The sequence below is a fragment of the Bidens hawaiensis genome, unplaced genomic scaffold (genome assembly GCF_021521415.1).
Source record: "Bidens hawaiensis isolate Kalapana, Puna unplaced genomic scaffold, B.hawaiensis_p1.1 tig00004412_1, whole genome shotgun sequence".
NCBI classification, from domain to species: Eukaryota; Viridiplantae; Streptophyta; class Magnoliopsida; order Asterales; family Asteraceae; genus Bidens; species Bidens hawaiensis.
Genome location: NW_027491265.1, coordinates 1,456,831 through 1,470,310, shown reverse-complemented (window position 1 = coordinate 1,470,310; position 13,480 = coordinate 1,456,831). Strand labels below are relative to the sequence as shown.

Genomic DNA, 13,480 nt, shown 5'->3' with positions numbered 1-13,480 from the left:
GTTGTTACTAGAAACAACCTTTTTCCCAGTGTTATTTCTAGATTTCATCCAAACAGGATAACCAACAATTTCAAAACACTTATCCACACTATGACCCATTTTATTACAATGTGAACACTTAACAGCTTGATTAGGAAATCTAACAGTGTTCCTTTTGTTGTCAAATACTTGATTTGACTTGGAAACAAACCCAACTCCTTGAATTTGTCCATTCAAAGAACCACTGTTAGAATTCCTATGAGATTCTTCTCTAGACACAATAGCAAAAGCCTCTTTGATAGTAGGAAGTTGTTCTTTTAATAGTAGACTTGTTCTAATAGCCTCATAACTACTGTCAAGGCCTATTAAAAATTGCATCAATTTTATTAGATGATTAAAATCATTAAACTGTTTCGAAGCCTCACACGTACAAAGAGGCAATTGTAAAATTTGATCCAACTGTTTCCACATTAAGTTTAACTTGTGATAATATTCAGACACTGATTGGTTAGTTTGAGTAAACATATTAATTTTTTGATACAAGTTAAAGACCACATATCCATCCACTTTATCATATATTTCTTTTAAGTCATTCCACATTTCGGTTGCTAATTTAGAATAGACCTGCCCTAAACACAACTCTTCAGACACAGAATTTAATAACCAAGTAGGAACAACTGAATTACATCTATCCCACTGATTTGAAAGAACTTCATCAGTGGTAGACCTAACACAAGTACCATCAGTAAATCCAATTTTCTTTTTAACCTGTAATGCCAGGTTCATAGCATAAGACCAAAATTTATAATTTTCAGTCCCTTTCAGTTTTATGCTAACAACGGTAAGACTACTGGAATCACTAGCATGCAAATAAAGCGGATCACTGGCTTCAAGTTTACTAACCAGCGTATTATTGTTATTATTATTTTCATCACCCATGATAACAATCAATAAGAATGAAAAACAAAATCACATAAGCACACTCAAGAAACTGATACACATAAACCTAGAATGCCTAATGCAACACAAAGACCAGGCTTTATATCCTCTGGTATCAACCTAATTATGCCTACACAAGTATATAAAATGCGACTAAAAAAAAGAATTAGAAAGATCTCACCCGAGAGCGCCCAAGTTAGGGTATTCCTTCCAAGAGTCAAGAATGCAACCTTCACATAGGGTGACAATTCTTGACAGAATCAGCACACAGATCTTTGATCACAAATTGAGTTGCACGGAAGAAATACTCCCCAAGAACATCCTACACGGATGTACGTAACCTTCAAGATCGATGAAACCAATAATCCCCAAATATTAGGGTTTCAATTTCGGAAACCCTAGCTTTGCAATTAACACCAAACACCGATGAAATCCCAAGATACCGAGCAATCACGGCTCTGATACTATGTAAAAATGGATATCAGAACTCCAATCTTTATTCCAACTTCACCAGATTACAACCACAGCGGAAGATTTGAACAACTCTTTACAAGATCACCAACACAGTGATCTGAAATCTCTATTTATCTCAATCTATCAGACAACAGATTCAATCAATATGATGAATCAAATCCTAGATTACAAGACTACAGAGATACAACTGAGAAGAAAATGTGTGTTGCAGAGAATGACGCTCAACAACCCTTTTTATATCGACACTAACAAACTCCCCAGCCCAATTACCGTGAGACTTGGAGTTTGTTAAATTGTCATCTTCAGAAGACGGCCCAATTTGGCCCAACAGCAACATTCTTCAAGTCCAATATCCCAATAGCTCCATAAACAATCACAGGTCCAGAAAGTATCCAGCCAACACATTTAGCAAATAAACATAAAAATTAGAAAATATTACATCTACAAATTTTAGTATATTGAATTGAAACAAATAAGAAATTACCAAAATGGTTTTTCTTTCTGTCATTTCAACAATGTATCGCATGCTCGGCCCTCAGGACACGGTTGTCTCTATTAAGTTAGAAGGAAACTTCGTTTCAAATGAGTCAACTATATTGGCTTATCTACAGTAGATCTCATGAAGCGTATATATTATTATATATATCTTCATTCTAGGCTCTTGTGTGTTCGTTAATTAATTATCATGGCACAAAATAGGATCTGTTACTGTATTGCCTTGTTTCTCATCTTAAATCGCCACTCAACCACTGCCCAGACGCCCACGTACAACTCTGCCGCAAATCTTTCGACCACATGGGACAACACTGATCTGGTTGTTTACGACAATGGAGAAATAAGGATTCGACCCATCCTCCTTAGAAGAACATCAGAGCTCAGTTTCGCCTGTGGTTTCGATTGCAATGGAAACTGCACGTCTTACCTCTTTGCTGTCTACATTGTTGAAACTAACAGCAGTGGTGGTATTGTTAAAAATGGTATGGGGTACCCTTAAGTCGTTTGGTCGGCAAACAGAGACTATCCAGTTAGTTTTGGTGCAACAGTGAAGTTCACTGCAAATGGAAATCTGGTCCTTCAGGATGTCAATGGAAGCACAGTTTGGACAACCTACACATCCGAAAAAGATGTTGTTGGTATGAACTTAACTGATACCGGAAACCTAGTGTTGTTTGCTGTCAATAGCTCTGTTTGGAAATCTTTTGATCACCCAACTGATTGTTTGCTTCCGATGCAAAGATTGTTTCAAGGACAGCAACTGATACCTAGTGTTTCGTCAACCAATTGGGCTGCTCAAAAAGGTTTGTATTCCTTTCAAGTAACTGATAAAGGTTTGACTGCTTATGTTGCATCAAGCCCACCTCAAGTCTATTACCAAACAAAAACGATTGAGGGCAATACAGAAAATAAAGAAATAAAGTATGTCAAGTTCATGAATGGGAGCTTGTACCTTTTCTTTTCTCCTGCTGAGCCAGAAGATCCGAACGGTTTTTTTTTTACACCTTATGCATCATCGACTCAATTTATGAAATTCACTCCTGATGGGCATTTGAAAGTGACTGGATGGAAAGAAGGGTGGTCTGAGGAGGCTGATCTATTAACCGATAAAGAGTTTGGAGAGTGTACTTATCCGTATGCTTGCGGGAGAAATGCCATTTGCAAGAATAATAATCAACAGTGTAGTTGTCCAGTATCAAGCTCTCATGGAATAAACTATTTCAGAGCGGTGAACGATGAGCAACCGAACATGGGTTGCTCTGAAATTACTCCTCTCACATGTGATGCCATCCAAGATCATGTTTTTGTTTCACTTAACAATCTCTCCATTTTCAGTTATTCGTTGGCCGACATGAAGAATGTGAGCACGGATACTTGCAAACAATCATGTCTCAGCAATTGTTTGTGCAAAGCGGCTATATTTGAGCCAAATTTAGGTTCTTCTTATGGGGGATGTAATTTACCTTCTGACCTCCTTACAATGATCACTGTTGAACAAGATGTGCGTAGTATGAATCCTACAACTTTCATAAAAGTCCAGAATGTAAAATCAACTACGGCCTATATGCCCCAATTACAAAAGAAAAAAAGTCGACCTGTTGCAGCAGTTCTAACTTCTATTATTGGGGGTTTCTTTGCTCTGCTTGTAGTTGTAGGTTTTATTACATCCTTAATTCGCAAGCTAAGATATGGCACTCAAATGGAGGAAGAGTATATAGATGCGGTACCAGGAATGCCGACTCGGTTTACCCATGAAGAACTAAAAACCGCCACTGAAAATTTTAGTAAAAAGATTGGGCAAGGAGGCTTTGGATCAGTTTTTGAAGGGACTCTTGAAGATGACTCTAAGATTGCAGTAAAATGTCTTGATGGCCTCGGGCATGTTAACAAATCATTCCTAGCCGAGGTTGAATCCATTGGAAGCATTCACCATGTAAATCTGGATAAACTTAGGGGGTTTTGTGCGTGGAAATCACAAAGATTTCTAGTATATGATTTCATGAGCAACGGGTCATTAGATAAGTGGATCTACCATGGAGTTCGGGAGCATATACTAGAATGGGAACGCAGAAAGAAAATCATTCTTGATATAGCCAAAGGTTTAGCATATCTTCATGAAGAATGCACACAAAAGATCATCCGCTTAGATATTAAACCTCAAAACATACTCCTTGACAAATATTTTAATGCCAAAGTATCTGATTTTGGGTTGTCTAAACTCATCGACAGAGATCAAAGCCAAGTGATGACTACAATGAGAGGAACCCCATGATACATGGCTCCCGAATGGTTAAGTTCAATTATTACTGAAAAAGTGGACATATACAGCTTCGGAGTCGTTCTTTTAGAGATCTTGTGTGGAAGAAAGAATTTTGATAGATCTCAGCCTAAAGAAAGCTGGCATTTACTCGGTGTCTTTCAAAAATGTTGGGAACAAGGGGTGTTGCTAGATATTGTTGACAAGTACAGTGAAGATATGCAGCTACACAGTTCAGAAGTTGTGGAAATGATGAAATTGGCTTCATGGTGCTTGCAAACTAATTTTACAAGAAGGCCTTCAATGTCCTCGGTGGTTAAGGTGCTAGAAGGAGGAATGAATGTTGAAGCGAACTTGGATTACAATTTTACCAATCCTAGACTGCAAAACATAACAGTCGAACATGAAAAAGAAATCACGCGATTGTTGGCTTCTGCTCTATCTGGTCCTAGGTGAATAACCATGAATCTTGTGGATGACTTTGTGCACCTTCTTAATGTTGCATTCTTATCCTTTATGTGTTTTCTTTGTTGATCATTTTGGTACGAATAATTGCTAGTTGGCCTTTCAAGCGATAGGATTACATATTTGTGTTGTATGTGATTCAAATTTAAAAGAACTAAGATTTTAAAGTTTCTTTATGTGTTGATTGAACGAGAGAGAGAATAACATTCGTATGTTGATTTACATAATGCATGCATATACATAGTGAAGGAGTATCAATTAACCATAATTGCCCTTGGAGCAAATGGGTAGATGATAACCGACAATAACTGTGACAGACATTTGTCAATTTTTGAACCCAAAACTCGACCCGTTTTAAAATTTCGTTTTGTAATTTGAATCCCCATCGACTAATAAAGCATTGATTATTCATTGGCATCTTATAATTGTATTCTTGCTTTCACACTTTAGACAGATTGTCAAACCAATTTCGGCATAACTCATAATTCAGCCCCGTTAAAAAGAACGTGTAACTCATCCAGCTGCCAGTGGGGTAATTTATTGAGTGGGTCATTCATTTCAGCTATTGCTGCCTTTCAGCATATATGTTCCCATTCAATTATGTATATATGTCCGTGTTTCAAAGCAAATGGACCGTGTATTTTCACACGTATGCATCACTTTTAAAAGTATGTGCACCAATGATTCAAAATCTACAGTACGCACAAAAAAAAAAAAACAAAAGTGATGGAATGCTCATTCACATGACCCATTTGGAATGGGTCAAATTACAGAACATTGGGCTTGTGAAAAAGAATCCAAGATTTTTACTCATGCATCAAACGTAAAATATAATAAAGAGCTAATTACTCAGATGCCCCATATCACGTTTTTCTAATAAAGAATCCAAGATTTTTACTCCACGTTTTTCTAAAATTACAAGAGTGATCCTAATAGTTTGTAGCAGGCGTTGGCGGTGCTCCTTTGCGTAGATGGCGTTAAGATTCCAGTTAAATGTGTGTGAAAAACTAAAATACATTTACTATTAAAGAGGGCAAAACTAAAATACATTTACTATTATAGAGAGCAAAACTAATGTTAGCCTTAAGAATTGATGACCCAAACAGGCCTCTCGGAAACAACCCTCCGTAGATAGAAATACAACTTTGTATGCAACAATATTGTAATATTGATATACCTTTTATTAATTGGTAGATGACAAGGAGCATACGATTAGTTATATGCTCCTTGTCATGTCCCATACATGATGATACTATATGTTTGCTAGTACGACTTTACAATACTCGCACCCGCACCTGTTGGTGGCAGAGGTGGCAATTGGTACTATGGGTAACATCATGCCGCCATTGGCGGTCGAGTTAGTGTCCCCGCTTAGGGTTGTAGGTCTCGAAACCGGATCCGACAAACGAACGGATTTGTTCTTGATAAACGATCGAGACGATGATGACCGTCGTTCGAGTCCTAATTAACCTAAGTAGCTAAGGTAAGTTAGGTATCGTATCCACGAGGAGTATGTGGTCAATGTAACATGTAATCAATTTCTAAAATTATGAAGTAGCTATTAAGAGTGCTGATCACACTAGTAATAATTTAGTTTTTAATATCAAACAAGCAATTATTTTAAAGTTCAAACAATTCACAAAAGCAAATCACACCCAGGGTTCAGGCATGTAACAAACAGCAATCTCATGTTATTTAACTGATTAATTATCAATAAACGAATCTTGGTTATCAAATGGTCCCTGCCAGTGTGACTCAACTAAGGGTAATTATATGCTTTATCACATTCAAACTAATTAATACAACCCTATGAACACGTATCACAGCAACCGGTAAACTAATCGTTCTGATCGAAATAAACCTAAACCAACTGAGTGCACAATAGTACCAAACATTAATATTCATAGATCGACAATCAATAATTACAAATATTTTAGTTATTAAAACATGAGAAAAACTGAACAAGTACAATACTTTATATCCCGGGTATGACTCAAGGAGACTAGCCGCTCATGATAATGATTTAATCTTCACTTACTATTTGGTAGGCCGTGAACATGGATGAAAAGGTTTCCTTTTTTCTTTTCTTTTTTCGTAACCCCTGCTGCCGTCAGTTTTTCTTTTTTTTTTAACCCTATTCTTCATTCTCAATTATTGGGGAGTGGGCCAACTTACCCACTCGAACACTCAAGACCAAAAACAATTAATTCTAAGCCTTTTGACTAGGGATGGCAATGGGTCGTGTTTGGATTGGGTTTAGGTATTCTCAAATTTTCCAAACCCATACCCGGTTATAAAAGTCCATCCCAAACCTGCCGGGTTTTAATCGGGTAATTACTCGTCGGGATTCGGGTTTTCCCATCAGGTTTCAGGTTTCATATCGGGTTTTGACAAAGTACTCATCGGGTATACCCGCTCAAAACCCATCAGGTTTCTACCGATGTTTTGACAAAATATAACTAATCGATTACAAAGAGGTTACCATAAAGGTAAATTATCTCAAATAATTGACATAAACAAGTTTCGACAAATAATATATTTGGAATATAGTATATGTATAATATAATAAGCTATATAGGGTACATCGGGTATATAATCGGGTAAATGGGTTATGTTATCGGGTATATTAGAAATCTCAAACTCGTCCCAAACCCGCGAAAAATTTCAAAACTATTCCCAAACCCTAACGGGTCGGGTATTACCAGTCCCATTTATGTTGGGTTTCAGGTTTTTCTATCGGGTTCGGATTTCATTGTCATCCCTACTTTTGACACAAGCCACTTTTAATGCTCTCACCTTGCCTCACAAAATTCCCACGTGAAGGAACTGCGTGCACCGTATTTCTTTAATTCATATAACATGGACTTCATATTTGATATATCTAAACTTTTAATATGGATATAATATTAATTTGTCCCAGACTCAAATTCAACCCATGTTGAGTCATTTCCATCTTGTTATTCTTCATATCTTGATTTGATAATTATTACCAAAAGTGTATCTTTTGAGCTCGTATTCGCTTAACACTTCAGTTCTTCCAAGTCTCCAAAGCATGATCATAAATACCTCCAATTAATATCTTTAGCATCCAATGACCTAAAACATAAAAATATATATGAAAAAATATATATGAAGTGCCATAATTCGTACAATAAATTTAATAAAAACTATTCAATTACTATAATAATATACAAACTTTATACCCGACCATCAGATAGGTGTGGTGAAATCATACGATCGAATGAATAATATAAATAACAAACAATCCCGTAATCGGTAAAAAGTTTAATATATTAAACAAATCGGCCCCACCCAATGTGAACTTCCCTTGGGTGGGTGAAAACACTATACAAAAGACACACATAAAAAGACAATGCATGTCCTATTTATAGCTAAACATAGATAATCTAGAAGCCTTTTACCCATTAAAGCTAAACGCGTCCACTGAAGCTCTCGTCTTGGATCCGGAATTCACACCCACTTTAATTATTTGCTTGATCATAATATATTTAACGGGTTTCGTTATTTTGTATCGTAAGTCACATTTTTTTGCCTTACATGCAAGAGATAGTTTCTGAAATATTTAGTATGTCTCTTAAACTTAACCATTATTAACATCATATTAATAGAATCATTAAAAGGCTGCCAAGCAACCCCTAAAAATGTTATAAAATGAAACCACCGGACAAAAAAATGAAAAACCTTTTGAACAAAAAATGAGAACCTGAGCAAACATCAGGGACTAAAACCGTAGTTAACTCATAAGGTTCTTTAAGAAGACAGAAGGGGGATAGATGAGAGAGAAACACATTAAGATGGAAGGCTCTAATCCTAATCCTAGATGCCCATATCCATACCCATCTCATGTTTGTGCCCCAAACATTGTCACAATGAAGCTGAGTGGTCGGGATACTTATGGTGTGTGGAAAACACAGCTGTTATGTCTCTTGGAGAGTCATGATATGCTTGACTTTATCACACATGAGGACAAAGCTAGTGACCACAACCACAAGTTGTGGCGAAGATCAGATGCACTTGTTAAAGGTTGGATTCTTGGTTCTCTATCTCAACAACCACTCAAGTTCGTCGTCAAGACAAACACAAATGTTACTTCAAAAGATGTATGGGATAAATTGCAGACTATCTATGATCCTCCTGCTCCTCTTCAAGATGCAACAGTAGCAGCAGGTGCTTGCATTCTCTTCCTAACCTTAATAGTTGTAGCAAATAGGTTATGATTTATAATCATTTTAAGGTATACGGCTTTTTTAAACCGAATATTTATGACTAGATTAATTAGCATTTGAATTTAGAAACGAGTTACAGTCTTGGTGTTTTAAACTGGTTATGCTACAAGGATCCACTCAAAGGAGATCTAGATCCTTGTAGCAACATTAACTGAGAAACATGCCAAAATCCAGATCTATGCTCATTTGAGCGCTATTTACGTATTTTGGTTTGTGCTACATTGAGCTCCATACACGTTTTTTTAAATAAAATTTTCACATCTTTAGATCTAGTTGAAAATGTCTGAAGAAATCCCAAAGGGAAGTTAATAAATATTTTTTAGAACGGCGACTTTTCTGTGTCTTAGGCCACCGCACTCCCAAAAATATTATCAATTTCATATTTCAAAAAAAAATTGTTGCCATAAAAAAAACTACTGGAATAAAGTTTTACATGAACTAGGGTTAATGACAATGAAAATTTTCATATATATTTTTGGGTAATTAATCTATTCGGCTGCCAGTCTGCCACCTAATCCTATACCGTCGAAAAATTTAAAACTAGTCTCTGCTGGTTATCAAGAAGCCTTAGAACATAGGTTTAATTGAGAGTGAGAATGAACAGATGCTTGATGATGAATAATATGATTGAATAGTGATTAGCAATAAACAAAAATATGCAGATTGCATATGAACATACATAAGGTTTTCAATACAACGAACTGATTTATTCCAGACTTGTTCAATTACATTTATACACAACAATCCTAACCGTCTTGACACCTGAGTCAACCGGTTAAATAACTGTAACCCTAATTTGACATCGTTACAGAAATGCAAATTAACATAATTGACCCTTGTTCTTTTGACTTAACTAATAATACAACAAATACATAATTACATAACAGACCCTTTTATAATTAATTTCAACAGTCTCATACCCACGATAATTTTTAAAGCCAATACATACTCGGTAAGTATCTTAATACTCGTCTAGAGTATTTCGAGTTTTACATTTAAGCATTATATAATTAAATAAAAGTTAAAGAAAATAAAGAAATAAATAAGGGAAGAAATATTTTCTTAACTGGCTTCTTTTAGATTATGCCACACGTGACGCAGAAGAGAGGATCGGAACAGCAGAAACCATAGAACAAGACACCGGCGAAGAAAAAAAGTCGAGCGAAACGAGGAAGGAAGAAAAGGCAAAACAAAGAGCAGCACGAGCATTGTATGAAGCTACTCTAAATCAAGACATTTGGTCCATTGAGGCAATTTTATGTGGAAAACAATGTGTTAAGTTGACAGACAAAATAACCATTAATGGCAACACCGCATTACACGTAGCAGTGAGCACTACCAAGAAGAGGCAATTTTTAGAAAAGATGTTGAACTTGGCCACAAAAGATAACCAAGAGCCATTGAATATGCAAAATTCAGAAGGAAGCACCCTACTTCATGTTGCAGCTATTGTTGGTAACACTGAAGCTGCTGAGATCTTGGTTCGGAAAAACTCAAAATTGTTGTATGCCAACGACAACGAGGGTCAAACGCCACTAGGTAGGGCTCTTTCTAATATGCATACGGATACATATCTCTATTTGTCAAAACGCACTGACATTCAACATCTAAACACAGAGGCGGGTACCAATACTCGTTATGAGCTTCTTGTTAATATTATTTCTTCTAAAAATTACAGTAAGACTACTTCACTTGATTAATCTCAATAATTATGGATTCTCAACACTCTTTTATGGTTTGCTCTTGATTATATTTGCAGGTGCAGCACTGGAGTTTTTTGATTCTGACAAGAAGAAGCTCCTGACTGATATTGACAAGTTGCTGATGGCTATAGCTCAAAACTTCCCAAGTAAACTCAACTTTTGGGAAAGAACGCTTGTTGGGCTTACATGCTCCTTCACGTTTTCAGGATATCGTTTCAAGTTAAAGTCTGTTGAAGCCATAAATAGAAAAGAAATGGATTATCTTGGTGCTATAAGTCTATTAAGAAAATTATGCTACTGTATAGCGAGTGAAACAGACACCAAATCTAGCAATTATTACAACAATGCGATTCTTGAAGCCACAAGACAAAATGCATACGAGGTTGTGGTAATGATCGTGTCTTATTTACCAGATGCAATTTGGAGTGCCAATGAAGACGGTCACAACATTATTCAATATGCTGTGATAAATCGTTCAGAAAAGATTTACAACCTACTATATCAAATGAGCGAACACAAAAATATTTATAAGACAACTAAAGACCCTTTTGGGAACAACCTCTTGCATTTGGCAGCAAGGTTGGCGCCTCCTGACAAACTGAAGCATATATCAGGTGCAGCAATGCAAATACAACATAAACTACAATGGTTTAAGGTAGAATTCCACTTTCAAATTAAATTTATATGTTACGTATGCAACTTATTTAAGAAAGATATTGTAATCTTGTAGGAGGTCGAAGGATTTGTGTGCCCTCTAAACATCATTCAAAAAAATTGGTTTGAAGAAACACCTCAAATGGTATTTACAAGAGAACATAAAGAGTTGGTGATAGATGGAGAAAAATGGATGAAGGAGACTGCACAGTCATACACAATTACAGCTGCATTAATCACCACCATTGTGTTTGCAGCAGCAATTACAGTGCCAGGGGGAAACAAACAGGACAATGGGAACAAACACGAGAATGGAATACCAGTGTTTACCAACAACCCTGCCTTCACAATATTTGCAATATCAGATGCCATATCATTGTTCACATCTGTTACATCCTTGTTAATGTTTTTATCAATCCTCACGGCACGCTTTTCTGAGCAAGACTTTCTACTCAAGTTGCCTACAAAGTTGATAATTGGTCTCGCCACATTGTTCATCTCAGCAACAGCCATGCTCGTAGCTTTTGGTGCAACTTTATTCCTTGTTTTTGGCCAGAACAACCCGCAGATTCTTGTTCCCGTAGTTGCATTGACTTGCCTTCCCATTATTTGTTTTGCGACTTTACAGTTTCCACTGATCAAAGACCTAATTAGTAGCACATATGGTTGTAGTATTTTTGGTAAGAAAAGTGATCGCCCCTTCTATTAATTGTTGTTCTTTTATTCATATGTAACTTTGCACTAGCTAGTGTTGTACTTGACTGGCAATAAGTCACCCAACAGTAATGAAGTTCCGCAAGTGGTAACGTTGGTGGTTCCCATTGATTAGTTCCGTTAGTAAAATAAAAAATGGTTGCCAAAAGTAGGCAGTAAAAATTGCTACCAGTGATGCATGTGTGTTTTCGTTGTTCACATGAACGAGCTTTGTTTGTATTATATCCTACCCGATACAAGTAAACGTGGGTTAACAAAGTTTTTGCAATCAGTATAGGTGATATAACTACCAATAAGCTTATGACAACAATAATAAGCATGATCTAAGATGCTATTAGCCTTAAATCTGAAAAGTAGTCTGTTTCTCTAGAGTTAATTAGCATAACTATAATCAACCAGCAAGCGTTTACACAGTTTTTGTAAGGTGGATATGTGAATTCTAGTCATTACAAAACAGGCGGGTAGAACGCGTTCAGGTCGAACAGGTGGGTATAAAATGTCGAATAATGATCTAAACTAATGCAAAACGTGGGATTCTCTATTATTATGCAAGATTATTGTTTTATTTCTCAGGATGTTTATTTCTTTTATTTTTGAATAAAGACCATTGGCCTAAGTTGTTAGTTGTACTGAGTCTTAAGGTTGGAGCCATTGCTTTAAGTTCATCTATTAATGAGGCTTATTGCTCTCAATCTATACGTTCTTCTGAAATTAATTGTAGGTCCTATATACGGGATCAAACAACAATAATCTCCTTATAAGCTAGCGGAAATCACTTACAAATAATCAAGATCTCGGATCTTGTTAAGGTTCAGTTTATTTCTGAAAAAGGAAACCATCACTACCAAAGATGCAACCGACCCAATTATTATAAAACCGATATGCAACATACATACAATATAGTATGGAGTTCATTTAATTCAGACTTCCTCAAGGTTATATATATATATATATATATATATATATATATATATAGGCTAAGTATAAAATGAAAACCCACTTGAGGTATGAAAACTCTAGAAACCCATTCTCAACCACATGTTTTAATTAATGTTTAAATCTTGTGGTTCACAATTAAAGTAAATAAAAAATGTAAATATAAATATAACTTTTTCTCTCTCCTGAAAACATATATAAAAATTAGTAAAAAAATGTTAAAAAATAGCAAAACATTTTTTTTTGATGTTTCAATGTTTTGTATTAAATGTTACAACATATATTACATGTAACAAAAAAAACGATGTTACATAGGGTTTTCGCGGGTTTTCACAACTCAAGTGGGTTTTCATTTTAACCTTACCTATATATATATATATATGAGATGGATCAAATACAAATAAAAAAACCATACTAATCGTACGAATCAAAGAATTAGACGGTGGCAATTTTGTAATTAAAGGAATCTTTCATCCTTCATCTGCAACTCATCGTTCCCACGTTTCTTCTACAAAATTTGTACTAATAGACCTTTCCTTCTCTAATTTCTCCATCGCTTTCACATGTCTTCTTTGTATCATTCACTGGAAACCCGTTGATTGATGAAATCAATTGAA

At 35.8% G+C, this 13,480-nt stretch overlaps 1 protein-coding gene and 1 pseudogene across 1 annotated transcript; both read left to right on the top strand.

Moving 5' to 3' along the window:
• The window catches only part of LOC143626507 (G-type lectin S-receptor-like serine/threonine-protein kinase SD2-5), a 79,816-nt pseudogene extending 75,216 nt beyond the window's left edge, over positions 1 to 4,600 (top strand).
• A 3,899-nt stretch (positions 4,601 to 8,499) lies between these two features.
• Positions 8,500 to 12,040, top strand: LOC143626542 (uncharacterized). Its single transcript, XM_077096605.1, has 4 exons — positions 8,500 to 8,797; positions 9,937 to 10,533; positions 10,616 to 11,214; positions 11,290 to 12,040. The coding sequence occupies exons 1-4, from the start codon at positions 8,500 to 8,502 to the stop codon at positions 11,920 to 11,922; spliced, it is 2,127 nt and encodes a 708-aa protein (XP_076952720.1). The 3' UTR covers positions 11,923 to 12,040.
• Positions 12,041 to 13,480: the final 1,440 nt, after the last annotated feature.

Bases quoted from the DNA above. Each gene is read 5' to 3' on its own strand.
- LOC143626542 (XM_077096605.1), top strand. From the start codon at position 8,500: ATGAAGCTGAGTGGTCGGGATACTTATGGTGTGTGGAAAACACAGCTG. The intron at 8,798-9,936 runs GTGCTTGCATTC...GGCTTCTTTTAG, and splicing joins AGATGCAACAGTAGCAGCAG to ATTATGCCACACGTGACGCA. The intron at 11,215-11,289 runs GTAGAATTCCAC...GTAATCTTGTAG, and splicing joins ATAAACTACAATGGTTTAAG to GAGGTCGAAGGATTTGTGTG.